This window comes from Lygodium microphyllum, chromosome 2, assembly GCF_053477565.2.
Source record: "Lygodium microphyllum isolate KBCC chromosome 2, Lygodium_microphyllum_v1.1.10, whole genome shotgun sequence".
In the NCBI taxonomy this organism is placed as follows: domain Eukaryota; kingdom Viridiplantae; phylum Streptophyta; class Polypodiopsida; order Schizaeales; family Lygodiaceae; genus Lygodium; species Lygodium microphyllum.
In genome coordinates, this window is record NC_141136.1 from 183,062,073 (window position 1) to 183,090,013 (window position 27,941).

The 27,941-nt window shown below is 44.5% G+C and overlaps 1 protein-coding gene across 5 annotated transcripts in view; it reads left to right on the plus strand.

Moving 5' to 3' along the window:
• LOC148040682 (type I inositol polyphosphate 5-phosphatase 13-like) overlaps positions 1 to 27,941 on the plus strand; it is an 84,826-nt gene that overhangs the window by 37,898 nt on the left and 18,987 nt on the right. For all 5 annotated transcript variants that reach the window (XM_087660997.1, XM_087661005.1, XM_087661013.1 and 2 more), the window contains one exon: positions 24,129 to 24,396. In XM_087660997.1, coding sequence (XP_087517123.1) covers positions 24,129 to 24,396 — 268 coding nt within the window. The remainder of the gene's footprint in view (positions 1 to 24,128; positions 24,397 to 27,941) is intronic.

A 27,941-nucleotide genomic window follows, 5' to 3' on the forward strand; every position in this document is an offset into this window, starting at 1 on the left:
GTCATTCTTTGGAGCATTCAAAAATCGGGTAAATTGAGGATCCTTTGCCAATTCAGCAAAGAGATTTGCTGTTGTCCTCATCCGATTCTTGAGGTGGTCATAAAATTTCTCTTCGCTTTGCTGGTCATCAACCTCCTTATGACATGAAGGCCATGCATCTTGCCCAACAACAACATTTTTCAGCTTGTTGTCCATGGTTTGAGCCTTGTCCAAGATCAAGTATTGCATTTCCTTCATTCCCATATGAATGTTCATATTGAGAGGCATCATGAACTGCTTGAGTTCATCTCATTGTATGAAGACATATTGCTGTAATTTATTCGTTGAGAGTAAAAATCAGCACTAGCACAAACCTTTGGCTTGCAATCAGGTGTCTTGGGTTCAGGATTGAGTGGTAATCCGGGAAATGGAACTATGAAACCATCCTTTCTCTTGAGATAGGGTGGTAAATAACCTGATTAAGCACTATTTACAGTAATTAACAAATTCACAAAACTGAAATGCACACTTCACCATATAATCTTGGACATTGGATATCTTGTTGGCCCCAAAACTCGTGCCCCTTTCGGTATTTATTTAACTTAATTGAAGAAAAAGTTGATGTATAATGGGATTCTTCCAATCCCTTTTGGTATTTCAACTCCCCTTACTGTCCAAAATGACCAGCAAGTCTTCAATTTGATTTGGCTCTTGATTCATGGAATCAATTGGTCTTTACTCACTTGGATAAAGATAGAAAATTCCCCAAATTCATTGATTTTTTGGTCCCTCCACTTGAATTTAGCTGTTTTTTGAATTTGACTAAAAATAGCTTGAGCCCTATTGAATCCAAGTCTTGGAGCTTCTAATTTCTAGCATGCTTCCCGAGGTTGCTGCTAAACCCTAATTTTTGCTGCAGATTAGGGTTTACAGCTGAGAAATTTGAAATTTCTCAACCTCTGGTGATCTTAGTGTTATAATCTCCGGAGCAAGGCTATAGAAAGGCTGGGAGATGAGAGAGAATGTGGAAGAGAGAGAAAATTTGGACTTTCTTTACGAAGAATTGGAAAAAATCTGTCATTTATTGCTGCTGCCCTGTCGCAACAGCTTGTAGATGCAAAGAATTGAAGAAAATCAATGATTTATTGGTGCTGCCCTGTCGCAACAGCTTGTAGATGCAAAGAACTGAAGAAAATCAACAATTTATTGCTGCCGCCTTGTCTCAACAGCGTGTAGATGCTTTCACCTGCTGTTGGTTGGCTTTCTCCTACCCTTGGCTGCCTCAAAAGGTTCTCCAATGGCTGCAAATCAGATTAGCAACATCTCCTCCTCCTCTCTTGTAGGCTGAATACACGAAAATGCCTCTCTCCAGCCTCTAATGATATTTTTTCAGTCTTACATGGGCATTTTTGACAAGTGGCAACCTTCCCAAATAGTTTTTCAGCATTATCCATAATTAAATATTAAATTTCAGTCTTTAAATACTGAAAATTAGTCTAGTAATTATTTTGGTGCCTTGAAAAATAATCTCATGGGCCAATAATTAAATTGGCTAGGCAACTTCCAATGTTGAGTGTCTCTGTGTTATCTTTGACCATTAGATTGGTATTAGGTACCATTAAGCGCCGCTTCTCTAGTGTCACGAACAATTTACACTTATGGCCAAATGAATGACCTAGGTCAACAACTAGCACCAAATACCACTAGATACATGTGTGGAATAACTTATAGCAACTTTTGCCTTTGACATCCCGTGATTTCTTTGGGTCTCGGGCTCGTAAATTTACTCTAACCCTGGTTACACCTCAGATGTGCAACATTCACTTAACCATGTGATTAAAAATTAATCTACATGTTAAGTGAGGTTTTAAAAATACATGTCCTCATGGCAACCACTGTTTAGGGGCTTGTTTGAGCCCATATAAGTTGTGTTTCAGCTTACAAACCAAATGCTCTTTTCTTGGGATAGCAAAATCTTTGGGTTGTTTCATATATAGCTCTTCATCCAAGTCACCATGTAGAAAAGCAGTCTTCACATCCATCTGATCCAACTCTAAGTCCAAGGATGCAGTGAAAGCAAACAAAACATGGAGCATAGTCATCTTCATCATTGGTGAAAAGACCTCTTGGAAGTCTATGCCTTTCTTGTGTGTATAGCTCTTACCAACCAATTGTGCCTTGTACTTGGACTTCCCATCAATACATTTCACCTTATAAATCCATTTATTAGGGATAGCTTTTCTATCCTTGGGCAAAGGTACAAGCTCCCATGTGTTATTTGTATATAGAGACTTCATCTCTTCCTGCATAGCAAGCTCCCATTTTCTCTTGTTTTCACATGATTGTGCCTCCTTAAATGTCAGAGGCTTACCTTCATCAATCAACAAAATGCAATCCAAAGAAGGCTGAATTCTTTGTGTCTACCTTTTGACACGTGTAGACCTTCTTACCCAATGATTTGTATTGTTAGGCAATGGTCCTACATCGTTAGGGATGTGCACACCATCACCCGATGGCTGATTTTCAGCATTTCCTTGCTGCTGTAACTTGTTTTCAACATACTCTTCTTGCTGTCCTATTCCATCCTATGCATCTGTTTGCTGTCCATTATCTTCTGGTTGTAGCACAATGGGTTGCTGCTTATTTTCAACATCAAAGGGAATAGAATCTTTAGCTAATGACTGGTTGTTCATGCTGAAATTTGACCTTCTTTTTGTCAGGGTCACCTTGTATAGCATGTTTTAGTAACTTTACCTCATTAAATACTACGTCTTGACTTTAACCCATGTCTCCCTCATCTTCATATCCCATAAAGATGCCTTTCATGGGTTTCATGTCTAGTTTGGTCCTCTGATCTACAGGTGCATGCACAAAGGCATCACAACCAAATACACACAAATGGTCATACGAAGCAGGTTTGCCAGACCAAACCTCTTTAAGAATGCCATTCTCCAATGCACCATTTGAAGAGCGATTGCATATATGAATTGCAGTTTTAAGAGCCTCTTCCTAGAATTGTTGCGGGAGACTAGTTGTGGACAGCATGCATCCGACTCTCTCACAAAGTGTGCGATTATATCTTTCAGCCATGCCATTTAATGTAGGATTTTAAGGGGTTGTCAACTCTCTCTTAATGCCACACATCTCATAAAACTTTTTGAACTACATACTCTCCCTCATCTGTTTGTATAGCTTTTAACTTAAGCCCTTTCTGTGTAGTAACAAAAGTAGGAAACCTTTTAAAGGCATCCAAAAATTTATTTTTGCTCTTTAACACATATACCCATGACTTTCTATTGAAATCATCAATAAAAGTGACAAAATACTGTGCACCCCCATATGAATTAACAGGCATAGTACACATGTCAAAGTGTATGTTGGGAATAAAGGCCCTCGTGGCTTTTTAATGTGCTCAAGTGTGAACACACCCTTAGCACTTGTACTTACACATATATATCTATCTAAAAACCTAAACTAGTACACTCGTCATGGTACTTGAAATCGTGCACACTCTCTACTCTGTTCTCTCTCTCTCTCTCTCTCTCCACGCGTAATGAACACCTACTATCTCGATCTTCGTGCCGACCCGTTACTACAAATTGGTATCAGAGCTGTGGTTGAGGCATTTTGTACTTTTCGGAGTTCGTGCAGGTCAACAAGTCATGCCTCTGTTAGGCGATAGTTCTAGGGTGTAGGCATAGGACAAAAACGTCATCTCTATAGACAGACAACAGGTCGTGAGCTGCAGAAGGTGGGCTGTGGAGAGTGTGTGACAGGGCCAGGCTCTAACTGACAAATGACGGGCAACCAGCTCCACACGACGACTGTTGGATTGGTGAGTGGGGCAATGACTAGCAGTGGGGCGACGACTGTTGGATTGGCGAGATGACCAGCAGTTGCGACAAGGCCAATGTAACCACTGTGTGTGACGGTCGGGCAGCAGCGTGTAACAGGTGGCAAGCGGGTCATGGTTGACAGGTCACGTGACCCGCCTCACAAGTCAACGGGGCGTCCCTGTCAATTTTTTTTTTCCAAATGAGAAATTCTATTTTCTACCAAATCTCTTTTAATTCCTTTTTTTTGTCCAGAGTTCACGCGCTGGAGGCACAGTGCAAAGTTGAGCCAGAAATTTGGGGCTTTTCCGGAATTTGGGGATCTTAACGTAGAATTGGATGATCTAACTCAGAAATTGCAAAGTCGGTGTACATTTGCCCGGGAATTTTGGGGCTTTTTCACATTTTGGTTTGGTGAAATTCTTTCAATTTCACTAAAATTAGTGCACACAGGACTCGAAAAATTTGGGGATTTGTCCAAATTTGGTGCGAGCAAGATGAAAAAATGATATCTATCTCAGAAATTGCAGGAATTGTGACAATTTATCCTCGACATTTGGGGCTTTTCATGTACATGCACAAATTGGACTGAAATTTACCCAATTTCTTGACATTGATGCACATTGGAACCCATGCAATTTGGGGCTTTTGCAGTTTGGGCAAAATTTGTGCACCATTTGGTCATTTTATGTATATGCAGGCTCAATTCCATGCAATTTGGACATCCATCACTTGCACAATTTGGGGGTTTTGCTGAAATTGCTCTAGTTTGGCTGAATTGGCCTGTTTTATACATGACAGAGAAAATGCAGATGTGTGGTTGATGCTTTGAGCACGAAATTTTGGGGCTTTTGACTGTGCGTGTCAAATTTTATGCCCGTGGGTACATGTACAACAGAAATTGCAGCTAAAATTTGGGATTTATCATGTAATGTGATGCATATGCCCTTGGAACAGCTGTAATCAGTTGTAGATTGCTGTAGCACATGGTTTGGTGCTTTTGAAAATTTAAATACAGATCTGAAATCTGTGCTTCTACGTGGTTATTTATTGCTGGTTGGTACTTGTTTGTACCTTGGTCACTTGGGTGACAGTTTGGGCCTGCATTTGCTGATTTTTTGGTCACATTTGGGCTGAAAATCATGGCTGGCAGCAGTGACAGCAGTAATCTCATATGCATAAAAGAAGCTTGAAGGAGCACATAACTTTGCAGTTTGACAAAAACAGTGCTACAATATCGTGTTGCAAAAGAAGCAGGCAAAAGCCGATCAAAACCAAAGGGAAAAAGCCTGCGGACATGGAACAGGAAGATTGGGATGAATTAAATGAGCTTGCACGCTCAACCATCAAGCTATCGATTTCTGATGCCTTGTTGTTCAACATTGAAGGCTTGGATTCTGCATATGCTATATGGACTAGATTGGAAGAATTGTATGCACAGAAGAGTGCTGCAAGCAAAGTGTATTGGTTGAAAAAACTTATGGATTTGCGTATGAAAGAGGGTACAGGAATGTCTACTCACTTAAGTGAGTTTAACTCTATTTTCAGCCAATCGGTTGCCTTGAAATTCATGATTGATGAGGAATTTAAGGCTACTTTCTTGCGTTGCACTCTACCAGAGAGTTGGGATACATTCAAAATTGCTATGAGCAACTCTCATGTGATCCTTTTGTATGTTGATGTAGAGAGTAAAGTGCTCTACTAATGCAAGAAATGAATCAGCAGAACAATGCATCTAGTAAGTCTTCTAATGCTTTGCATACTAGGGGCAGATCACAACAGAAAGGAAAATATGATAGCAAGGGACACAATAAATCGCGTGGCAAAGATATTGAATGCCATCATTGTGGCAAGAAGGGTCACTTTAAACGTGACTATTACAAATGGAAGAAAGAGAAAGAAAAGAGCAAGAAGACAGATGATAGCAAGGAAGAGAAGAAAGAGGGTCAACCTAAGAAGAGTAATGTCAAAATTGAAGAGGTGAATGTAGTCACTCATGACATTGACAGTGGGGAGGACATACTTTTGGTCTCTTCACACTTTGGTACACATGCTTTACTTGCAGATACAGATGAGGACATGCATACTTGGATTCTCGATTCAGGTGCTTCCTTCCATATCACCCCTCATCGAGAGTGGTTCTCTGCCTATATAGGGGGTCGACATGGTGTTGTCCATCTTGGAGACAACTATGCATGTGACATTGCAGGTATTGGCAGTGTGCAGTTGCAGTTTTAGAATGGATCTGTTTTCACACTTCAGCATATACGGCATGTACCTCATCTCAAGAAGAGCTTTATTAGCACAGGGCAGGTAGATGATGATGGTTTTTATACCACCTTTGGTGATGGAAAATGGAAGATTTGTAAGGGATCTAGAGTGATTGCCAGAGGTTGTAAAAGTGATACTTTGTATCCTCTTCATGTATCTAGTGTGAGTGATCATGTTGTTGCCGTGACCGAGTAGCCAAGCGTTTCTTTGTGGCATGGCCGGTTGGGACACATGAGTGAAATAGAAATGAAAGTGCTTTCTCGTTTGGGTTACTTGCCTTGTCTTTGTTATGCTGATTTCGAGCATTATGATCATTGTATTTCTGGTAAACATGCACAGATGTCTCACAAAAATTCTCTTTCGCTGAAATCTTTCCCTTTAGAGTTAGTACATTGAGATATATATCAGATGCCAGGATTATCTTTAGGGGGAAAGAAATATTTTGTTACCTTTGTCGATGATGCTACACGAAAGGTATGGGTTTATCCTATTCATAGTAAGTATGAAGTGCTTGACAAGTTCAAAGAATTCTTGGTGTTGGCTGAAAATCAGACAGATAAGACACTTAAGTGTCTTCACTTTGACAATGGTGGCGAATATGTGTCCAAGGCCTTTTTTTGTGACAGCAAACGGATAAAGAGGGAGCTCACTACTCATAATCCACCCCAAAATGGAGTTGTAGAGCATATGAATCAGACTATACAGGATAAGGTCCGTACGATGCTGTCTCATGTTGCATTACCCCATGGTTTTTGGGCAAAGGTTGTTATGACAGCCGTACACTTGATTAATCGGTCACCAAATAGGTCTTGGGAGGGGGGGGGGGGGGAGTTCCCCAAGAAGCGTGGTCAGGCAAGCCACCTTCATATGCTCACCTGAAAGTGTTTGACTGCGAGGCTTTTGTGCACATTCGTAAAGAAAAATGCAACAAACTTGAGCCAAAGTCCTATAAATGCATTTTCCTAGGATATGGTGACAAGGGTGAAATGGGGTATAGATTGTGGAATCCCGAGAAAAGGAAAGTAGTACACAGCAATGATGTTATCTTCCGGGAATATCGCATGTATAAACAGCTTGAAAAGACTGAGGAGGTTCGTAGGGTTGTATTCCAGGAAGAAATACCTTTTGGACAGCAAAATGTGTCCGCTGTACAGCAGCATATACCTGCTGTAAATGAACTTGTAAATGCAGAAAATAATGTTGGAAATGATCAGCCAGCTATTGCCCATGATAATGAGCCACTATATGTGCAGGAACAGTCAGGACAATAAGCTGTTAATGCTGATTTGCAGGTTGAAATGCCAAGACAGCAAGCTGAAAATGCTCAACAACCAGCAAACAATGATCATTGGGTTAGGAGATCATCTAGGGCTACTAGACAACCTGATAGATTCATTCTTGGTGCAAATAATGTGGCTGATTATGTCATGTTGACAGACTGTGGTGAACTATCTTGCTTCAAGGAAACAATGGACAGACAGGACAACAAGAAATGGTATAAAGCCATGTTGTCAGAAATGGAATGTCTTGAGAAAAATGGCACTTGGAACTTGGTGCAATTGCCTAAAGGGCAGAAAACACTTCCATGCAAATGGGTTTACAAGATGAAGGTCACTTTTGGTTCGTCACCAAAGTACAAGGCAAGATTGGTTGCAAAGGGGTACAAGTAGGAGCATGGAATTGTCTTTGATGAGATTTTCTCTCTTGTAGTCAAGATGACTACATTGAGAACCATTTTGGGCTTTGTTGCAGCTGAAGATATAGATCTCATACAGATGGATGTAAAAACTGCATTCTTACATGATGATTTGCATGAGGACATATATATATGTAGTAGCCTGAAGGTTTTGTTGGAAAAGGGAAAGAAAAGATGGTATGTAAACTCAAAAAGAGTTTGTATGGGCTGAAACAAGCACCAAGAGAATGGTATCATAAGTTTGATACATTTATGCAATCTCAAGGTTTCCATAGAAGTCAAGTGGATCACTGCTTGTACACTAAGAAGGCAGTAGATGATAGCTTGATTATCTTGGTTCTGCATGTTGATGACATGCTGATTGTTGGCAGGAATACTCATGCCTTGGATTCATTGAAGCAAAGTCTTTGTGGAAACTTTGACATGAAGGATCTTGGTGATGCAAATCACATTCTTGGTATGCGAATACTTAGAGATAGGTCAAAAGGATTGCTCTATCTATCTCAATAGGAGTATATCTCCAAAGTTTTGCAGCATTTCAATATGGAGGGGGGGAAAACAATTGGGGTTCCATTGCCTCCATATGTGAAACTCAGTGCCCTCTGAGGGCAAAGAAATAACATCCCCCTCTGAATCCACCTCTGAAGTGGATAGGGAATCCAAAAACTCATAGATCACGGACTTTGAAATGTTCGATGACGAAGAAAGTGTCGCTGGTCGTACCGAAGAAGGTATTTGGGGTGCCAAAGAGCTCCTAGAGGTAGCCTCTCGAACCTGAGTAGTTGAGGGTGGGGAAGGGTAGGGCTCAGAATGAGCAAGAGGTGGGCAATAGTCACTGTCTCTAAGTGGAGCTGATTGGTAGCCGAAGAAGAGGAAGGAGTCGAGCAACCACTATCTCTCGAAGGAGTGTATTGATGAGGAGACGGTATCAAACAATCAGTGTTTCTCGATGGAGCGGACTGTAGAGTCGTAGGTTGTGGAAGCCACTGTACCTAAAAATAAGTGGGAGAAGATTACTGCTGGCATTGCGACGATCTCCAGGAGGTCGTAGCGCCAATCGAGCCTCCATGTGCTCGAAAGGACAGAGTGTGTATCGGATGCGCCTTATTGCCTTGAGTATAGTACTTTGATAGCCGATGCAGAACGATCTCTGTGGCCCAAAAATAAGAGGTGGCACAAGGAGTGCTTGGTGGAAGATGCATATACTCCGGAGGGGTGGGGAGCAAAGGTCGAAGTCGGCAAGTATCGGTGGCGTGTCTGGTGATGCCATAGTAGGAGCACCTAATAGTCTGGTTATCTGTTGGTAAAGAAGCCATGGGTACCGGCGTTCCTTGCTGAAGAAGTAAGAGGTCAACCACCATGAACCACGAACTGCAATGTTCGCCTCAAGGGGTGGGAGGGTAGTGGAAGGGTTGGAAGTGAGTTGCCAGTGGAAGAAGGATGCGACCAGGTATAAGAGGTTGCAACCAGTAGAAAAACGTAGGTGAGGAGAGAGAAAGACAAAAAACGCACGCTACAAGAGAGAGAAAAACTAAAAACGTAGGCTGTTGGAGAGAGAATGACTGAAAACGCAAGAAAAGATAAAAGCAGCAACCATAGAACCAATAGGCTTACATACCAAGATAATCAATAGCACAATCCTTTGGAACTCCAAAGCAAGGGAGCAAGTAGAAACTCTTTTTTTTTTGGCAAATAAAGAGTGGCTAATTATATCACTTCAGAAACAAGATCTTTGAATACAAGGAACTGCTCATGCTCAACAGACTAACTGTTGCTGATGCAGATTTGCAAATATATCAAATGTACAAGCCTCTCAGGGCGGTCTAGGGGGGATGGGGGCAAGAAGCCATAGAGGGGGGGTGTAACGCCATTTGGGGCTGGCTGCCTGTATCTTGAAAAACAGATCCTAGCCACCCCAAGTGCGCATGAAATGATAGAGGTGCTCTTGACGAGCCCTGGACTCGCCCTGCACCTGTTTCCATCGTCCGCGGAGGGAGTGCATGATGGAAGTCCAGAGCTTTGCCAAGGTTGCCTGTATTGAAAGTCTCTCTCTACCAAAAACCTCCTGATACCCTGTCTTCTAGATATGCTATCCAATAAGACTTCCTACGATCTCCCATACTTCAGAGCGATCTATTGTGGGTGTCAGTACCTGGCGGATGGGTAGAGCCTTCAAACTGACCACTGTGCACAACCCTGCCTCGATAATGTATATCGTGTCTTACATCCCGGCCTCATACAGAAGGTGACGGCCCTGGCTAACTGCTTGCCAACGGAAAGCTCCCCAGGAGATGCATCCCACGTTGGGAGCCATGCGGCGCAGGATGCAGCCTGCTCCTCTCCACACTAGATGCGCAACCTTGCATGACCAAAGAAAGTGTTTTGGGGTTTCCAAAGGCTGCTGTGTGCAACGCTTACAAACTCCCTCCTGTATCTGGGCAAGCCAACTTCCCACGCCAAGCCTCCGTGTGCCACCAGCCATAAGAAGTATGATACCATCCTCGGTCTCCAGCTATCCCATAGGCTGCGTCAGAAGGACTGTCGAAAAGGCTTCGTGATGCCATGCTCCGCCCAGTACCTGCTACACGACAACGCCCAATCCATATCCTCTTGCATCAGTACGTGTTTGTCAATCCTAGCAGTGTACTCCAGGAGTCTCGGTGGCTTCTTGGCGACAGCAGTGGCTGGCCATAGCCACTCCCCTGGATCCCACTCCAGCTCATCAAGTGGCTTGCCCTCCTAGATCCAAAGGCGCCAATCCCTGAGCTCCTCTTAGAAGACAAGGGGATCCAGTCTCCATGTCTTCCCTTGCAAGCCAATCAGTCGGATTCTTCTCCATGCGAGGACAACGATCCCCTCATCCTGCTGCCCCCTGTCAAGAGCCAGACACTCCTCCTATACGGTGAAGAAGGTCCCAAGTGGAGCGCCGCCCACTCTCCTTGCCCCCTAGAGGGGGATGCCCGAGTCAGTCCTGAGGAATTGTTGCATCTATCTCCCTTCTCCTCAGCTCCACTTCTCTCTGGTAGCCTGATGCTCGCCACAATACCTCCTCATCTGTCAACTTGTACACCTCCCTCCATGTCCTTATGGTACAAGCCGAGCTGGTCTCCCACCCAGCCCACTGGATGCGGGGGCGCTCACCGATCTGAGCCCCATCCTGATCTTTGACCTGGGGATTCCAGATCACTAGCTGACGGTCTATCTCCTCCTGGCAGCCTAGGAACTCTGTATCAGGGCCTTACGGAGGCCCTGCCACACTCAGAGCAAGCTACGTAGGAAAGGTGATGGGGGGGGGTGTGAATTGGGCTGATGTGAAGATCCATCTCAGGGACGGCCTCCACTCACCACCGAGCCTTAGTCTGTCAGCCCTCTTGGTGTGAGACTACGGACGACTAGCTTATCCAAGAGGGCCATACTGTGATACTCTGGGTCTATGATCCCGAGCCCTCCCTTTGAATGATGCCATATGATGGTTGCCCACGCCACCTTGGCCTTGGAGTCCTTGGAGACGTCAGACCCGGACCACAAGAAGTTCTGCACCAAGCGGCGAAACTGCCTTGCACAAGATGACAAGAAACACCAACATGAGGTGATGTACCAGGCCGTTGCTAGGAGGATCTGATTAACCACTAGGGCTCGGTTTGCTAGTGAGAGGCAAGCCGTGCTCTAGTAGGTCAGCTTCCTCCGAACAGAGTCGAGGATTGGAAGAAACTGCCGGGCAGGAGTGATGTGGAGTCCCACTTGGAACCCTAGATAACGGACGGTTTGCTTACCCATTTGAATCCCAAGTGGACGCTCCACTCAGTGCTAGAGTTCGGGTCTGTGAGAAAACCAACCGACTTCCGCCAGTTGATTTTTGCTCCCGCTACAGGACAAAACACCTCAAGAGCCAACCTCACTCTCTCCAGTATCAACACATCATCCTCAATGTAGAGTGATGTATCATTTGCATACTCTGAGTCTAGCAGCTCAGTCTCCTCTCTCATGGGAAGGTGGAGCCCGAGTAGTCTGCTCATCGGAGATCTGAGGAAGTGGGACATCGCCTATGCAAAGAGTAGGAACATGTATGGGGCCAAGGGCAACCCTATCGGACCGATCTCTCCAGTCGAAACTCCTCCCCCCGCCTACCTTCTATGAAAACCCTACTGGTGGCCGATCTGTAAAGTGCGGAGACTCCGCGAATCCAAGCCTGGGGGAAACCCAACCTCACCATGGTGCCCTCTGGGAAATCCCAGTTCACCCTGTCATAAGCTTTCTCAAAATCCAAGAGTAGTCCGACCAGTCTCTGTCCACTGTGCTAGGCTGTTAAGCGAGTGAAAATATGAAGAGAATTCCAGAAGAATACAGCCCGACACTCAAAGGGCACAAGATCCTTTTTTCCTCCCAGCCTTGCCTAGTTATTGCTAGCAACTCTCATCGTAATCCGTTTGCTAGCCGCCATTTGTTGGTGAGTTCTACTATTCTTGGACTCTCTTTAATTCTAGGCTACCCTAAACCCCGTTTGGGCGCCCAAGGCCCCGGACGGTCATCCCTCGTGCTTGCTTCCCGTAATTTACCTTATTAATATAACATTTCCTTCCCCTTAAGAATCGGTTTCGTCCTCGAAAACGATACTTGGAAGGTCTAACTGTAAATTGGGAAACCTTTTCCTTAGGGTACTTACTTGCTCCCATGTTGAGCTTTCTTCTGAACAATCTTTCCACTTAACCAAACATTCTTGATAAATAGTATTCCTTGTTCGTCTATTACGAACATTTAATATTCTTTCTGGTTCATGTGGATTAGATTGGTCATCTAATAGCTCCTCAATATTATCATTTAAGATTAGATTATCCAAATCACCCAGCTTCTTCCTTAACTTACTTACATGAAAAACTGGATGTATTTTACTACCAGCAGGTAGTTGGAGCTTGTAAGCCAGTTCTCCCACCTTTTTAAGTATTCTGAAAGGACCACAATACCTGGGTGAAAGTTTTGGACATTGTCCCATTTTCATGGTTTTGGTTTGTTCAGGCACCTTAAGATAGACCAATTCTTCTTCTTCAAAGGAGATGTCTCTTCGGTGAGGATCTGCACATGCGCTAGCTCGATTTTGAGCTTTTTTAATATTTTCTTGAGCAAATTTTAACATACTATTCATATCCTTCAAAAAATCCTTAGCTGCCTAAACCTTTTCCTTATGCAGTTCTACTGCATGAGGAGCTCTGGGCTGAAACCCATACATTGACATAAATGGACTATATCCAGTGGAAGAGTGCTTGGCACTATTATATGCAAACTCTGCTATCGGTAGATACTCTTCCCAATTAGTTTGCCTTTTACTTACATATGCCCTAAGCATATCTTTAAGGATTTGGTTAACCCTTTTAGTTTGCCCATCAGTTTGCGGGTGATCCGCCGTATTCATGCTAAGTTTAGTATCCAACTTTCTAAATACCGCACGCCAAAATTGACTATCAAATTTTCTATCCCGATCAGAAACTATATTTGCCGGAAGGCCATATAATCGATATATGTTCTCTACGAACAATCTAGCCAATTCTGGTGTTTTAACATCAGTTGAAGTTGGAATGAACCTAGCCATTTTGGTTAACCTATCCACAATCACCCACACAGAGTCGTGCCCCCTTTGTGTTCTGGGTAATGCAACAATAAAATCCATGGAGATACTCTCCCATTTTCCTGAAGGAATCTCTAGTGGATGGAGAAGTCCTCCCATTTTCAATCTTTCAGCTTTATTAACCTGGCATTTATTACATTTGACCACATAGTCAAGGATGTCCTTATTCATTCCAGGCCAATAGAATTGCCTTTTAATAAGACTATAAGTCTTATTAACTCCTGGATGTCCCGCGGTAGGGGTATCATGACACTCAAAGAGTATCTGGCGCCTTATTTCTGTATCTTTCGGGACACATATCCTACCCTTGTAGAGTAAATAACCATTATCAATGGTAAAATTCTTCCACTTGAATCCGGTTTGAGCAACCCGTGATGCTCCATTTCCTTGTTGAACATCCTCAAATATTCCTTCCTCAGTAGAAGCACTTTCATTTGGATCCCCATTTTTTATTGCTTCCCATATGTTGGAATATGCCGGATCAACTTGACATTTCTCTTTTAAAGATTTAAGCAAGTCGGAAGTGAATTGAGTAAAACTCAATTCATTTATGATGGGCATTCTGCTGAGTGCATCAGCTACTATATTATACTTTCCTTTTCTATATCTTATCTCATAGTCGAACTCTTGGAGGAGTTCGGCCCATCCGGCTTTACACCCGTGTAAATCCGGTTGATCATTAAGCCTCTTAATGCTTTCATGATCCGATAAAATCAAAAGTTTGGCACCATACAGATAGTGCCTCCATTTCTTCATTGCATGTACTATTGCATACAACTCCCTCTCATAAACAGAATAATTCTGTTTTGCACGGTCTAATTTCTTGCTTTCAAAAGCAACTGGTCGACCTTCTTGTAATAAGACCGTGCCTATCGCCTTATCACTCGCATCAGCTTCAACCACAAATGGTTTATTGGGATCCACAATAAATAGTACTGGAGCTGTAGCAATAGCTACCTTAAGTTTTTGAAAACTTTCATTTTGGTCTGTTCCCCAATTAAAGCTCTTTCCTTTCCCTTTAAGTTGGTCTGTCATTGGAATAGCTATTTTGGCATAATCTCGAATGAATCTACGATAAAATCCAGATAAACCTAGGAAGATCTGCAGCTCTTCCAGGTTTCTTGGAGATGGCCATTTAATAATTGCCCTTACTTTTTCTGGATCCATCTTGATTCCCTCTTTCGAGATAATATGCCCCAAATATTTGACCTCTTGTGCGAAGAATTCACATTTAGTTTTCTTCACATAAAGGGAATGTGTTCTTAACAGTTGGAATACCAAGTTCAAGTGTTCCAAATGTTTTTCTCTTGATTTACTAAAGATCAAGATATCATCCAAGAAGACTACTACAACATGTCCTAGATAGGGCCGTAAGACACTATTCATTAGCTTCATAAAGGTAGTTGGTGCATTAGTGAGGCCAAAAGGCATCACCAAAAAATCATAATGCCCGTATCTAGTACGAAATGCTGTCTTAGGAACATCTTGTGCCTTAATTCTTACTTGGTGATAGCTTGATCTTAAATCTATCTTTGTGAACAGTTTTGCCCCTTGTAATTGATCAAAAAGATCTTCCATTCTGGGCATAGGAAATTTATTCTTCACCGTTATTTTATTAAGTGCTCTATAATCAACACAAAGTTGCATAGAACCATCTTTTTTCTTTACTAATAAAATTGGCGAAGCCCAAGGTGAATTACTGGGTTGTATAAACCCTTTATCAAGGTAATCCTTAATTTGCCTTTCAACTTCTTGGTGCTGCGTTTCACTTAACTTAAAAGGTGGTTTAGAAATAGGGTGAGTATCCTTATTTGTGTCAATTGGGTGATTTATATCACCCCTATCTGGTGGAAGGCCACTTGATAAATCAGAAGGAAACACATCTTTAAAGTCATCTAACAAACTACTTAATTCATTATTTACATTCAACTCACAAACATAAGAAAATTGTTGCTTTATATTACAGAAAGTAAAAGTGTTTTGTATAGGAAGAGACCATAACATGTATACCTCACAAACTTCCTTCTTTATGAGCTTCTGAACCTCAGTGGAACACAACAAAGGATTATCAGATACTTCATGTTCACCTTGAATGACAAAAGTCTTACCATCCCTTTCAAATTTCAGTGTATTATGATGATAACTATGTTTTAAGGATGGTTCCAATCCCCATAGCCACTCCCTCCCTAGAGCAATATCGGCTCTTTCCATGTTCATAATTTGGAAATCAAGTTTATCTTTATATCCTTGAATCTCAATTTCCAAACTGTAGTGAATGAATGAGAGAGTGGCCTATAATTAGGCACAGTCAGTCTAAAATGGCGCCCCTTTTTAGGTTTGCAAACCCTAAACACAAAACGCAGAAACACAAAAACGCAAACTGCGGGTGAAGGGTTTCTCAACATCCCCTCTCAGGCCCAAAAAGGGGAACAAGAGAAGAGGGAGGTGGAGATGCAATGCTATATGTTGAAGAATACTCATGTAGTAGGTGCCACTTGGACAATGTCCCTCGTGGGGAAATTGTTCACTTGCCCAAGCTCCCTAGTACATAGATGATAAAAACTTGCAATGCATAGGAGGAATGTCGGACTTTGTGTGGTGCTGAGAACCATAAGGATATTCCCGTACTCGATCTCGGGAGGTGGCTCCATGCTAACCAAGTGACCAAGGCAAGAAGAGAAGAGGAGGAAGAAGATGTAGAGGATCCCTAAGATCCAAGATTTCCACTGGAAAGGGAACCTGCAATAAAGAACAATAGACAGAGTGAACTAGAGAACTTGAAACTCAACCTCGGCAGAGAAGCCACTAGCTCCGTGCATCCATGCTGAAAGGAATACAAAGGCCTCATCACCAAGTTGCGGTTGAACCTTCGAGATCCCGATCTAGGTGGCACTTGAAGATCTTGGGTCTCAGTAGAAGAGATGACTAGTCGAAGACAGCTACCCCAAGAAAGTAGAGGATGGGTGAAGAACTTCATGTGGAGTAGGTTCCCCCTCTGAGGTGGAGGTGGAGGTGGAGGGGCCTCCGCCGAAGTCGAAGAAGGAGATGTCCCCTGTGAGGGAAAAGAAATAACACCCCCCTCTAAAGTAGATAGGAAATCCAAAAACTCATGGATCACGGACTCCGAAATGTCTGATGATGAAGGAAGTACCGCCAGTCGTGTCGAAGAGCTCCCAGAGACAGCCTCTTGAACCTGAGTAGTCGAGGGTGGGGAAGGGTAGGGCTCAGAATGAGCAAGAGGTGGGAAGCAATCGTTGTCTCTCAGTGGAGCGAATTGGGTAGCCGAAGAAGAGGAAGGAGTCGAGCAGCCACTGCTTCTGGAAGGAGCAGACTGATGAGGAGACGGTATCAAACAATCACAGTCTCTCGATGGAGTGGAGTGCAGATCCGTAGGTCGTGGAAGCCATTGTACTTGAAAATAAGTGGGAGAAGATTGTCGTTGGCATTGCGACGATCTCCAGGAGGTCATAGCGCCAATCGATCCTCCATGTGCTCAAAAGGACTTAGTGCGCATCGGATGCATCTTATTGCCTTGAGCATAGTACTCTGATAACCGATGCATAACGATCTCTGTGGCCTAGAAAGGAGAGGTGGCACAAGGAGTGCCTGGTGGAAGGCGCATATACTCCGGAGGAGTGGGGAGCAAGGGTCGAAGTCGGCAAGCATTGGTGGTGTGTCCAGTGATGCCACAGTAGGAGCACCCAGTAGTCTGGTCATCTGTTGGTAAAGAAGCCATGGATACGAGTGTGCCTTCCTGAAGGAGGAAGAGGTCAGCCACCATGAACCATGAACCGCAATGTCCGTCTCAAGGGGTGTGAGGGTAGTGTGAAGCACGAACTGCAATGTCCACCTCAAGGGGTGAGAGGGTAGTGGAAGGGTTGAAATTGAGCTGCCAATGGGAGGAGGATGTGACCAGCAGTAAGAGATTGCGACCAGTAGAAAAACGCAGGTGAGGAGAGAGAAAGACTAAAAACGCAAGCAGGACAACTTGTAGGAGAGAGAAATACTAAAAGCGCAGGCAAGACAGCCTGGAGGAGAGAGAAAGACTAAGAACGTAGGCAGGACAGCTTGCAAGAGAGAGAAAGACTGAAAACGTAGGCAGCAAGAGAGAGAGAGACTAAAAATGCGGGCAGGACAATGTGTTGGAGAGAGAAAGACTAAAAACGTAGGCAGCAGGTGAGAGAAAGACTAAAAACGCAGGCAGGACAGCTCGTAAGAGAGAGAAAGGCTAAAAACGCAAGAAGAAAACGGCAGCAGTAGTCAATATGCTGAAATCAGCTCCGAACAGTGTGTGATAGGCTGGAAACAGGCACCAGACTGTTCTAGACAGCAATGGCCAGCTTGGACGGCGATGTCCTCCGCGTTTGGGGTGTGGGCAGCAAGCTGAAATACTTGAAATCTGCAAAAACGAGATTTTGATGCAGCGGAAGAAGAAGAGAAGTAAATGCCGAACCCGCCACCGGTCTTTGCTTTCACTGGAGTGGAGCATCTTTGCCGTTGTTTGAGCAGATCCAGCTCTGATACCATGTCAATAGATGACGCACCAGCAAGACAGTAGGGTTTGTGGGGAGGAACATAGAGTGAACTCGGTAAACATGGAGAAGAGAAGAGAAGGGAGACGAAACTCTGATGAATGGAATGATGAAGTTCTGAATCATGGAGTGGATGTGATACAAGGGAACAAGGGTGCCGTAGCACAAGGAAGATGATGAAGACAACTACGAACCACAAACCGCAATGTCCTCCTGAAGGGGTGTGAGGGTAGTGGATAGGCTGGAGAGAAGAGGTGACGGACTGAATGAATGAGCCGTAGTGAATGAATGAGAGAGTGGCCTATAAATAGGCATAGTCAGTCTAGGATGGCGTCCCTTTTTGGGGCTGCAAACCCTAAACGCAAAACGCAGAAATGCAAAAACGCAAACTGTGGGTGAAGGGTTTCTCAACAGCTTCAAGGTCCCGCCAAAGTGCTCTCTCCTCCTCCCAGCTCTGTTGCTTGGCCTGTATGGTTGCCTCTTCGCAAATGCCGCTCGACTTGGCTAGGATTTCTGCAATCTCCTCTACGATTCAGTCCCTCCTGCCCCACTCCCTAGTCCAAATCTGCTCAATCTGTCTCATTACCTCCTTCCATCTTATAGATCGAGTCCGGGATTCGATAGGATCGCGCATCAGGAGGATCAAGTGTTAGGAGCACCAGGCAATGATCAGACAGCGTGGTGCCCACCAACTGCCCAATCTAACCTCCGCAAGAGCATCCCCACTCTCCTGCATAAAACCTGTCCAACCGCTCCAGCAAGACACCACCTAGCTGCCTGTATCCCCAAGAGAAGTCCAGGATCTCTCCCTCCTGTGGAAGGCAGGATCTCTCCAGGCGTCACGTGCTCCTACTGCCAGTGGGAAGACCTCCCATGCCTCCTGCTCCTCCCCAGTCATGCCCTGGTAGTTTCTGCCTTTGCCCTGTTGGTCCGCTAAAGCCTCATCCAGTTTGATCCATAGAACCCTCCTTGCCACTATCGTCGCGTGGTCTTGTATACAAGCGGTGAGACTCAGGCCAATAGAGGTGCATACGCCTTCACTCCTATTGTGGGTACCGATGGCGTGCTCCCAGTAGGTGTGCGAGCTGCCCGGGAGAACCTTCCCTATCCTTTGAGCCTGGGTGGGGGTGAGCTTGTGCTCCTGTAGAAGTAAGATGTTGATCCGACCGGCAAGGGTAGGCTGTAGCTCTTGCCAAACAATCAACTTCGTGGAGCCGCCCCCCTATAGTGGAGGCTATTCACGTTCCAAGATGCAAGGTGTAAACTCATGGGGAGATCTATGACTGACCGAACAGACATCTGTTCGGCATGGATGCTGTAGACGAAGAAGAAGAGCTATGAGGCATCGGATGCGCTTCGCGAATGGCCTGGATGGTGAACTTCATTTCCCCATGGTAGCTCTCGGATGTACCATGGGGGTGATGGACGCTCCTGGTGGTACCACCAAGGCATCAATCAACCAAGCTGAGAGGTGAGACTCCGTACACTGGTAGAAACACGCCGCCTGTGCTAGGGGCCACTCAATTACATCTGCTGGCGCTCTCTACTGCAGGGGGGCTCGAAAGATAATGCTCAGACGAGGAACCTCGGCCCCTACTCACCGATTGATGTCCATCATGCAGCCCAATCAGTGCTGGGAGAAGAGTGTCAAACCCCGTTTTCCCATCCACTGAGAGATGTGGTCTGCCACCTGGCTCTTCACCTCCTCCTCTATCTGAGTCGTCGTCCATTCTCCTGTGTGAGAGGTCTGAGTGAAGAAGGTGTAATTTGGTCCATCTAGTGGTGCTAGTAGATGGACCTTGCTGCACCTAGCCTTGCGTACCACAAAGAGTTCCACCTCTAGGGGTAGTGGGAAGACTCCGCGCTCTGCAACTCTCAAATAAGACCACGGCCCACTGCGAAAAAACTCCTGCGGTAGTAGCTACGCCTGTCTCGGGTAAGTGTGGCATACGGCATGGGCGGATGAGTTGGTGGTTGTGTGAGGGGGGTAGGAGGGACTGGGGATTCGATGGGTGGAAGATGTTGGGGTCTGGGGCTCCTCCTCTCCTGTGGGGAGGATGGGGATGGGAGGGGGAGGGGTCGCCTGAACTGGGTGGATATCAGGGGAGGGAGGGCGGGGGGGCGAGGGTGATGGGGGGGGGTGAGATTCGAGAGACGGTAGCGGGGTAGAGGCGCCCGGTGGGCATGGAGGGGGGGCCTGTGTCTTTGGGGGAGGGGAGGGGTGTATGCTAGGGTCGGGGTGGAGGGGGTGGGGGCTGTGAGCCCTTAGGTGATGTGGCTTGAAACGCCTCTGTGGGGGGTGGATCTGGAGATCTGTGGACCTGTCGGGTGGGGCGAGGAGATTGGGGGGGGGCGCGTGGTGCTTTGCCAGGGGGGGATTCTCACTCTCCATTACCCTGCCATGTCTGTGTCTAAGGAGTTCCCTGCGGTCCCCCCTGCGGTCTTCCTCTCTGTTGTCTCTGTACTTGTGTAAAACCGTCCGCATCCACCTGTGGGCCTATAGGTGGGGCCGCCCTCGCACCGAAGCACGTACACTCTGCTGCCTAGTGCCCAAAGTAAAGTCATGGCAGCGCAGGTATTGCCTTGGTTGCCCCGTCACAACGACCTGCTGCCTAAAGGAATGCCCGCCCACCTCAATCTCTAGGAACTGTGGGATATTCTTGACCTCTTTCACTGCCACCCATACCTTTGGGGCTCTTGCTACTATTACTACATCCGCAAAAGACGCGGGAAGGATAGTGCCGAAGAGCCGTCAAAAGTCTTCCACTAGCTAGCGATACTCTATCGCCAAGCCGGGGAAGAGAAGGGTGTCCGAGTGCCGAAGAAACATGCTGTGGAGTGCAAATGCCTCCACAGTAAAGCCACTATATCAAGGGACCATGTATATGACCCCCTTCGTGGACGTATATGGTGAATTGGCAAGTAACTCGCGAGCTATGTCTGCCGAACTGAGCTGGACCATGAAGATCTCTTGGCCCATTAGGACCACCTCCACGATATGTGCTGTGCCGATGCGCAGCGTGGAGTGGAGTCAGTCCTAAAGTTGGGCCGTGGCTAGGGAATGTTCTACTACCTAACCATAAACCGTTGTTTCCTTTAGCTCCAGCTTCTTAGCTCGGACGGCTAAGAGCTGCTTCTCAGAGAAGATGACGCGCAGGGTGTTTGATTGGGGGGACACTCGTTGAGTGCGCCGGCGTTTGACCAGAGGTTTCCATTGCGCATCCCTTCTGAGAGAACTACCAAACATGTCGCGGTGCTACTTAGGGGGGAAAGTTGCTGCAGATAGAGGGAGCAATTGGAGGGTGGGGGGAGCAATGGGGAGGGGGGGGGGTGTATTGGGCACCACAGACAGAGCTGAGATCGCGGACAGAGACATCGTGCCGGGGGGGAGGGGGGACTGTCGGGGCGGGGGGGACTCAACGTAGGGAGGGGGGGGGGGGGAGCTAAGGAAACGACTGCTGACGATGGCGTGAATGATCTGGGGGCGGGTGCGATGAGACGGAGCAGGAGGGAGCGATGAGACGGAGTGGGGGGGTGTGATCGATTTGGGGGGCAGGCGTGATGAAACAAAGCGGAGGGGGGAGCTTGCGACGTGACTGGTGTTGAGCTCTCGCTATATTCAAAAAAAAAATATGCAAGTAGAAACTCTTAGACAATTGTTGAAGAAATTTCAACTCCAAAATCTCACGACCCACAAGGACAACTCCCAAATCCATGAGTCACCTCTATATCTCGACCAAAATGCTTATCATTATCAAGCCTTTGGCACAAGTATGTGTGCAAATTTCTCACGCTCTATAATTCCATGAACTCATCTTCTTGTTCACACCACCACTTCAACTTCAACTTCAACTTCAAAGATTCATCATTGTGGCCTCTAGCCAAACCACTCTCATCTTCATGCTCTTTTCGTCGATATTGATAGTGGTCTAGTTTTTCAATTTGTCCTCCCCTCTTTCTAACAAGTGAGTCCTATTGGAGCTTTAAAGCTTGTTGCTTTTTTCACTTTCTCAATGTAAGTCCCTACTTTTATGTTTTCGCCCAAGAGAGTATGCTTTTGATATTTTCTTTTGCTTTTGCTAGTCTCATCGGTGATGTCACAACCTCAAAAAGCACCATCTCCGTATTCTTTAGTGTTGGAAAACCTAGTACACAGCCACTCTTTCACCACTTTCACAGACATGTGTATAGACATGTGCTTTTAATACTAACTCAACATACCATGGTCACGTAAGCAACCCACCATGCCATCATCATAGAATACCACCATGCAACCTTCCAAGGAATCAAGGAGTACATCATAGTCAAAGGTACAAGTTAACACTAGGTCATCAACTTACTAGTCTTGAAACTTACCACATAGAGATGATGATCTTTGGCCTTTCGTGCTATCACATACAACTTCATGATGATACACGTGCTTCCATTGTCAAGCTACCAAGTCTCAAATCTCAACGTCAACCATAGTGTTTTCACCAAGACAAAACCCTAAAACACTTCTAATGGATATCCATGGCTCCAAACAAAACCTTGGTAGTCATGGGAGAAAATTTTGGAACTCTCTCCTACCAAAAACATAAGATTTGTAGTTACCAAACCATCCAGATTAGTTTTACCAAGAGGCACAAAGCTAGTCGTTCCTCTTCTTTTTGTAGCTAGTCCATGTGTTACTATTAAATTCTTAATCTTGTTTAGATCCTTACGAAAAAGCCTCACAACATGATAGCTTGAAAAGGTGAATGCTAGATCGACAGGCTGCAGAACACATTACAAACAGCTAGAATAATAAAATGCAAGGGTGGGATACAAGAACGAATTGTGATAAGTAGAAACATTGAGTAGTAGTTGGATCATAGCATGTAGCAAAACACAAGTATCAGATTAGCAAATGAACAAAATGTCATCATGGTTGGCCGCCCTAATAGATGGATGTTAAAAGTGCCTTCCTAAAGAGTTACTTGGAGGAGGAAGTCTATGTGGAGTAGCCTCTTGGCTTTTCATCTACAGACCATAAAGAGAAGGTCTTTTGTTTGTTTAAAGCTCTTTATGGGTTGAAGCAAGGCATTGCATTCTTGATACCATAAGGTGGATGAGTTCCTTAGAACGCATAGTTATCATTCTATCCCTTGTGACCTGAACCTATATGTAAAAACCGCTTTAGAGGGGGCCAACTATATCCTTCTATATGTTGATGATTTATTTATCATTGGCTTAGATTCCGTTATATAAAGGCCAGCTTTGTTCTACATTCGAGATGACTAATCTTGGTTAGTTATCCTACTTCTTGGGGATGGAGTAGTTCGATCTGGGGATAGTATTTTTTTCTCACAACAAAAGTACACCCTTCAATTAGTTGAGCAATATTGCACTGATCAGACACACACTGTGGCCATGCCTCTTGATCCCACTGCTAAACTTTTTAAGGATTCCCTAGATCAGCCCTTCAATGAGCATACTTATGTAGGAAAATTACTTTGGTTGATTTATACTAGGCCAGACCTTGCATACTGTGCTTCTTTAGTTAGTCAGTATTTCAATGCTTCTAAGATGTCACATTGGATTGCTTGCATGTATGTAAGAGGTAGAGCAAGAGGCACTGCTCCTTGGGCATCTCTAGACAAAACAATAAATACATTCAATCATTGGTCAGCACTTTTGCATGAAAAGCAAAAGAAAGCAGCCCTTTGAAGCACGCAGTAGATGCTCAACACCAAGCCTAAGTAGGAGGCCTTTCGAGATGAAAATGTTGAAGGAAGGAAGATTGCCCAAGCGGAGAATGTTCAAGAGTGCAAATCTCAAATTCCTGTTGACATGTTCTGAAAATTGTCATTTTCGTTATATTCCAGGCTAACAAACTTTTTTTTTTGTTGTACACTAAGACTATTTTGCATAAGAGAAATTGCATTGTTTTAAGAGCGCTGAAACATGTTATTGAAACACGATTTTTTTTTTCATTTCTTCTATCTTTAAATTTCTACTTGAAGCTAGAGCCTATTTTCATAGGATGCAACTTGTTTAGAGCCAAAGTTGAATAGTGTATGAGTTAAGTTCAAGAAAGTTCTATCTCGTCAAATTTGTTGCTCTGCGTGGGTTTTCATGTTTTTGATTGTGCAATCTCAAGGATCCATTTTGTGATTTCATAGATATACCTTTCTGTATTCTACATCTGTTGATGTCAGGGACTTGGCATTTGACAGGATAATGAATCAGGAGATGTGAGTGCTAACATGCCAGAACTATCTGAAGCTGATCTACTCATTTGGCTTGGCGATTTCAATTATAGACTTGTTGACTTGTCATATGCGGAAGCAGTTGACTTAGCGTATGGTAAGAATTGGGAGGATCTGATCAAGAAAGATCAGCTGAGGTTAGAGATGAAATCAGGCAACGTGTTTCAGGGCATGCGTGAGGCCTATATCATGTTTCAACCAACTTACAAATTTGACAAAGGATCCATTGAGCTTGGTACCACCTCAATTTTGATTGCTTTGTTAAGTTTTAGCAAAACATAGTTTCATATGTATAAGTGAAAAGCATCTTTGCGTTAAAACTGCCAGTTTATGTTATGTTTGGGTGGAAAAAATATTTTAAGGATTACCTGGTAATTGTTTTTTGGAAACGGATTGTACACAGACTCTCTCTCCAGCTGATAAGATTGCCTGCAGGGTACAAAGACAGGAAAAGTCATGCTGTTTGTAAGTTACAGTGTTTGCAGAGTGTTGTGACCCTCTGCTATGCTATGGTAGCCATGTTGATGTTAAAGATTATGATATCCAGTTCTCAGTTTCAGGAGGTACCTTTGCTGAATGCACTTTGGAAGGACTGAAACACCTTCCAAGTGCCTTGGGCATATGGGTACCAAATGCACCCCCAGTTCTCATAAATAGGAGTTGCGTTTTTGCATCCTTAATTTCTCATTTATCATTACAGATTTGCAGTCCAGATGGGTGAATTTTCACAGACAGTCACCCAGACCTGCAGATAGGAAAGCGCAGACCTGACCAGGCTGTAGTGTTTCATGAAGCACCTCGTTTTCCATTGATTTGTAGAACAGGTCACAGCTGTAACTTGTCTTTACAAGTCCATTGCAGTCAGGCCAGGATTTTGCTGCCGTTGCAGACTGATAGCCGAGAGATAGAGGGCTCTCATCTGCAGCATCAGGGCCTGTCTATAAGTGGTCAGAGCTGTACTTCTCGGGTGCTATGTTGTAGTAAAAACACACATGCGCACGCACACACACACACACACACACACACACACACACACACACACACAGAGCATAGTTGTTAGGTAGGATATGATAAGATATGGTCTTAAATGGTACCTTATGATTTTAAAAGGTATAGTGCGATATTAGTACAAATTTTTTTTAAAACATGATTTATCCTCAGCCTCGTAATGACATCCCCCCCTTGTCTACACAGCTGCCATCTAGGGAACCATCATTTGATGATGATGGTAACCTCATCAGTGAGAATGAGTATCAGTGTGTCTCATCATCCAATGCCAAGGAGTCATCTTCAGACTCTCTTGATGAGCACTCAGATGGTTCTGATGATGATGATGATGATAGTGATGCCTCATCATAGATTCATAGGTCTCTCTCTCTTTTTTGTATCTACTATCATTGTATCCACATGCATGATGCCACTAAGATACACTAGATTGTAGTTGTATCGCATGCAACCGTGAGAGTCACCCTTATGTATTTATCCTATTTTGTAATGAAATGGCTATTTCCACTTAAAGCTACTAGAGCCCTGTATGACATATGTCTGTAAGCCACTCGAACCATTGCTCGTTGATGACCATGCCCTTGCTACCACCTACTCGAACTCCTTGCCCACGAGCATGCTACTACGAGTATCATGAGTATCTGTTGCTATCTACTATCATTGTATCCACATATATGATGTCACTAAGATACACTAGATTGTAGTTGTATCACATGCAACCGTGATAGTCACCCTCATGTATTTATCCTATTTTGTAAATGAAATGGCTATTTTCACTTTAAGCTACTAGAGCCCCGCATGACATATGTCTGCAAGCCACTCGAACCATTGCTTGTTGATGCTGGAGGCCTTCGAATGACCATGCCCTTGCTACCACCTACTCGAACACCTTGCCCACGAGCATGCTACTACGAGTGTCATGAGTATCTGTTGCTATAAGCTCTCTATAGAGCTCTGCAAAAATCATCTCCTTGTCCATCTCCTGATGCACACTCGAAAGAGTGAGTGTTGCCCATCAACTTGAATGTATTAACATTCACCTACACAATGCATGTAAGATTGTAAATACTAAAGTCTAAATTGTAAAGTATAAACTTCAAAGTTTAAAAAAGTAAAATTTAAATTTAATGGTTAAGTGTTTAAACTTTACTTGCTTTGGACTACCCATGCTCATCATAGCCCTCATTACGCGTAAGTTAGTGCGGCAATAGACTAGCCGCTCTAATTGTCGTGTACTAGACTGATTGCAAATCTTTGTGTGAATGAGAGAAGAGGTACTCTAGTTTATCTCACATGCACCTAAAGAGCAATTTTGGGCAAGGACCCTCATGGCTAAGGGCTGAAGGGTCTCTAATGCATATCCAAAGTTTTGCCACCAAAATAAAGGCTTCACAAGTGACTCTCTTCTCCAATAAGTGGGAGAACCAAAAGCCACATGCCCTCTTTGATCTGCATAGCATCCTAGCTCCTCCAGCACTACATTGTAGTCATCCACAGGGATCACATAAGTCAAATAAGCAAGTTGGTCCAAACGGAACTCTTTATCATCCATTACCATAGGCGACTTGTATGCCAGATGTACCAATGCGGCAAAACCATGGATGGGCTTATGCATCCATGTCCATCTCCTCTTTGCTATCTCTAAAATAGGTGCACACTGTGTCTATGTGATTACTATACAAGCACGTGCCTCCACCAATGCTGCTCTAAAGAAGTGAACGAGAATGTTCATGGTGGATCCCTTGCAACCTCTCATACATAATACTCTATAAAAGGGAGTCATGACAATGACAATGACACGGAATTTTTGCCAAAACTGCTCATTAAGGCACAAGCACTGTATGGCTTTGGTCTCCTCTGTCTCATGCTCATCGCACTCATTCCATCGAGTGGACACCATTGGGTAGTGTAAGGCAGACCGCACCTCATAAAGGCACTCCAACAATAACTATATGTAAGCAAAGGGAGTTAAAGAAGACTTCTTCAGCTCCGGTGTACTATGCTCACAATACATGGCAAGCACCTTTACCTTTACCTTTACCACGAAGAGGGTGACAACTGATGTAGCCTTGCAAACCATCCTCTTCACCCACTTGAGCTTTCCAATGTCCTCCATGAGCAAGTCCAAACAATGACTTGCACATAGAGTCCACACAATTGTCGGAAACTTGGCCTCAATCAAATGGCCCATGCGTCGGCAATTCGATGCATTGTCGGTAACAACTTCTACCACATTTGAGGGGCCTACCTATAACCACAATTTACAAATTACAAGTATACTAACAATACTTGGAGGTTAGAGAGAGAAAGTGTAATATTTCCGCTACGAAATATTCAAGATTCTAAATCTCGCGCAAAAGCAACCCAAAGTAATCTCCTGCAACGATAAATGTTGGTGGCTAAGTGCTCCCTCCGCATGCATCATCAAACTCCTTGTGCATAAGAGACTGTGGCTAAAGACCCGTAGTTCCACGTGGGAACACCCCTCCAAGGGGAAAAGGATAATGGATAAATTTTTGGCAATTTTTTAAATTAAAACTCCCCTCCCCTTCAGCCGTTGCATGGCGGGGGAGAGGGAGTGTGAGAGGAGTGGGTGTGAAGTAGGAGAGCATGGGGGGGGGGGGGGGAGGAGGCATGCTGCCTGCCGTGTGTATGGCTACCCCCCCCTTCACAATCTATAAGAACCCCCCTCTCTCAAGCTTGAGAGGAGGAGAGGAGAGGGAGAAGGACGTCATGCTGTTGCTTGTCGCTGCCACGCTGCCATCACGCCGCCGC